We start from the raw sequence: 2530 nt of genomic DNA, 5'->3' as shown, positions 1-2530 counted from the left end.
TATGGGGTAGAAATCCAGCTCTCCCTGGAGCTAGAAAATGGGTCAGTGATTATTTCATTCAATTTCTAGAGGAAAGTGTGGCTTTTCCAAGATTAAACTGAGGGCTGAGAAGGAAAAAGTTCTTAATTGGTGCTATTTACATACCTGCCCTTGTATACCTGTGGCTTTCTCACTCACTGTGATAATGTTCAGAATTTCGTTATGTTGTTGGTACTTAATGCTTGTTGCGTGACTAGAAAGGGATGAGAACGAGAAAATGCAGGGGTAACTAAGTGAATGGAGGAGGGTGATGGGTGAGTTGAAATTTTATTTGAAGAGGGAACGAGAGCAGCCAAGCTGCTTGCCAGGCCTTAAAGTGGGCAAACTTGTGTTGAGGGAGGCAGCCTGCAGTCCTGCACCATTGCTTGCTGCCACTCACTCACCCACCTTTGTCATTACAGGTGTCCACCCAGCTGAAGCCATGAGAATCCACAGCCTCTTCCTGCTCTCCTTCCTTCTCCTGGCTGCTCAGGTGCTCTCAGAAAAGGTCAGAAAGAAAGCCAAGAATGCACCACAGAGTATAACAGAGGAGGGTACGCCTGTCCCCTTGGGCAAGGCCCAGAATAAGGAGCGAAGCAAGACATCCAAATCCACGACCCACGGCAAGTTTGTTACCAAAGACCAAGCCACCTGCAGATGGGCTGTGACTGAGGAGGAGCTGGGCATCAGCCTGAAGGTCCAGTGCACTCAAGCAGATCATGAGTTTTCTTGTGTTTTTGCTGGTGATCCAACTGGATGCCTTAAGCATGACAAAGACCAGATCTACTGGAAACAAATTGCCCGCATGTTGCGCAAACAGAAGAATATCTGCGGGAACTCCAAGAGTGTCCTCAAGACCAGAGTGTGCAGAAAGAAGTTTCCAGAGTCTAACCTCAGACTGGTAAACCCCAATGCACATGGAAACATGAAGCCCAGGAAGGAGACAGCAGTGGTCTCCCGCAGAGAGCACAATAAGGTCCAAGAAGCTTCCTCCATGGAGCCAAACAAGGTCAAAGAGGACATCGCCCCCAGTCCAGCTGTGACCAAGACTGTGGCCATCAAAGATCCAGAGTGTCTGGAGGATCCAGATGTGCTCAACCAGAGGAAGGTTGCCCTGGAGTTCTGTGGGGAATCTTGGAGCTCCTTGTGTACGTTCTTCCTCAACATGTTACAGGCCACATCATGCTAATGAAGTCAGAGGGAGCAGCTTGAGACATGAGGTGTCAGAGCCCTGGTTTCTGCTGCAAAGCTCCCCAAGTTCCCCCAAAAGATACAAACTGTTGTGCTACCAGAGCACAGTGAAGTATTTAAACAGTTTTTGTAAATTTTGTTTTTATGCTTTAGAATTTGCCTTGTTTTTTCACATCCTTGGATGTATTTTTCAAAGACTCTTTACCTCAGTGTATTCTTCCATGGACCACAAATCTACACACATATGAGGAGTGGATAAATCCAAATGCTAATTTCCATGCAAGGAATTTTTGGCTGTATTTATGAGGATAATAAAGTTCTGGGCATTCTCAGAAATACCACCAACTACTGTTTCCTTTCTATACTTCTTATTCTGAAAGAGCTTGTGGCTCATTGTCAACACATCTCCAGATGTGAGTACGTAAAATATGGAGGGCTGACTTTAGGGTCCATCTGTCCAAAGTTCTCCCCTCAGACAATCCATTTCTCTGTACTCACTACCCTCTATTTTTGTTTATTGAAATACAACCACCAGGCTCTGTTTTCAGGTGGGATTCCCTATGCATGGTGTCATGTAGTGACTTGCCAAGGTATCACAGATGGTGAGGAGGGAGGCAGTAAGTAACTCCTTGGAACCAAGAATATTTTAAATTTATTATTATTGTGTTGTAAGGGTACATTCATGTCATGGTGTGCATGAGAGTGTCAGAGGACACCTTTGTAGGTTTACTTTTATCTTAATACAAGTCCCAGAGGTGAAACATGGGCCATCAGCCCTGTGAACTAAGCTTTTTTACTCACTGGGCTATCTTACTAGCCTCAAGACCCAGGAATTATAGCCACTTAGAACATAAGCTTGAGGGTCAAGTCAGAACTCTCCATGCCCATTCACCATATGTAGAACTGTCTTTACAGAATCCATTGGGGACAGAGGTCTGTTCAGTTCAGCAGTACCCTGTAACAATGACTGTAACAGAAGGAAGTAAGTGCTGCATGGAAAACCAGAGATGCAGTAGTGGAAGATGTGGATTGAGCTCCACAGGGAAGCAACTGTAGAGCTGGGCTCTGGGGAGAGTGTATTTAATAATGAGATGGAGGGGCTGGAGTGATGGCTTAGCACTTACGACCACTGGCAGCTCTTCCAGAGGGCCTGGGTTTGATCTCCAGCACCCATATGGTGACTCACAACCATCTGTAACTCCAGTCCCAGGGGATCCAACACCTTTTGATACACAGACATATATGGAGGCAAAACACTCCTACATACAACATAATAAAATCATATTAATTCTTGTAAAAGAAGAATGAAATGAAGTACAAT

The 2530-nt window shown here is 45.2% G+C and overlaps 1 protein-coding gene across 1 annotated transcript; it reads left to right on the top strand.

The window, feature by feature from the left end:
• Positions 1 to 460: 460 nt before the first annotated feature.
• Fgfbp1 (fibroblast growth factor binding protein 1) lies at positions 461 to 1309 on the top strand. Its single transcript, XM_035452136.1, has one exon. It carries the CDS (start codon positions 461 to 463, stop codon positions 1205 to 1207), a length of 747 nt encoding a protein of 248 aa, XP_035308027.1. The 3' UTR covers positions 1208 to 1309.
• Positions 1310 to 2530: the final 1221 nt, after the last annotated feature.

Source organism: Cricetulus griseus (assembly GCF_003668045.3).
Source record: "Cricetulus griseus strain 17A/GY chromosome 1 unlocalized genomic scaffold, alternate assembly CriGri-PICRH-1.0 chr1_1, whole genome shotgun sequence".
NCBI classification, from domain to species: Eukaryota; Metazoa; Chordata; class Mammalia; order Rodentia; family Cricetidae; genus Cricetulus; species Cricetulus griseus.
The sequence above is the reverse complement of the archived record's forward strand: the minus strand, read 5'-3'. Positions and strand labels throughout refer to the sequence as shown.

Coding starts and splice junctions, on each gene's coding strand:
- Fgfbp1 (XM_035452136.1), top strand. CDS start 461: ATGAGAATCCACAGCCTCTTCCTGCTCTCCTTCCTTCTCCTGGCTGCT.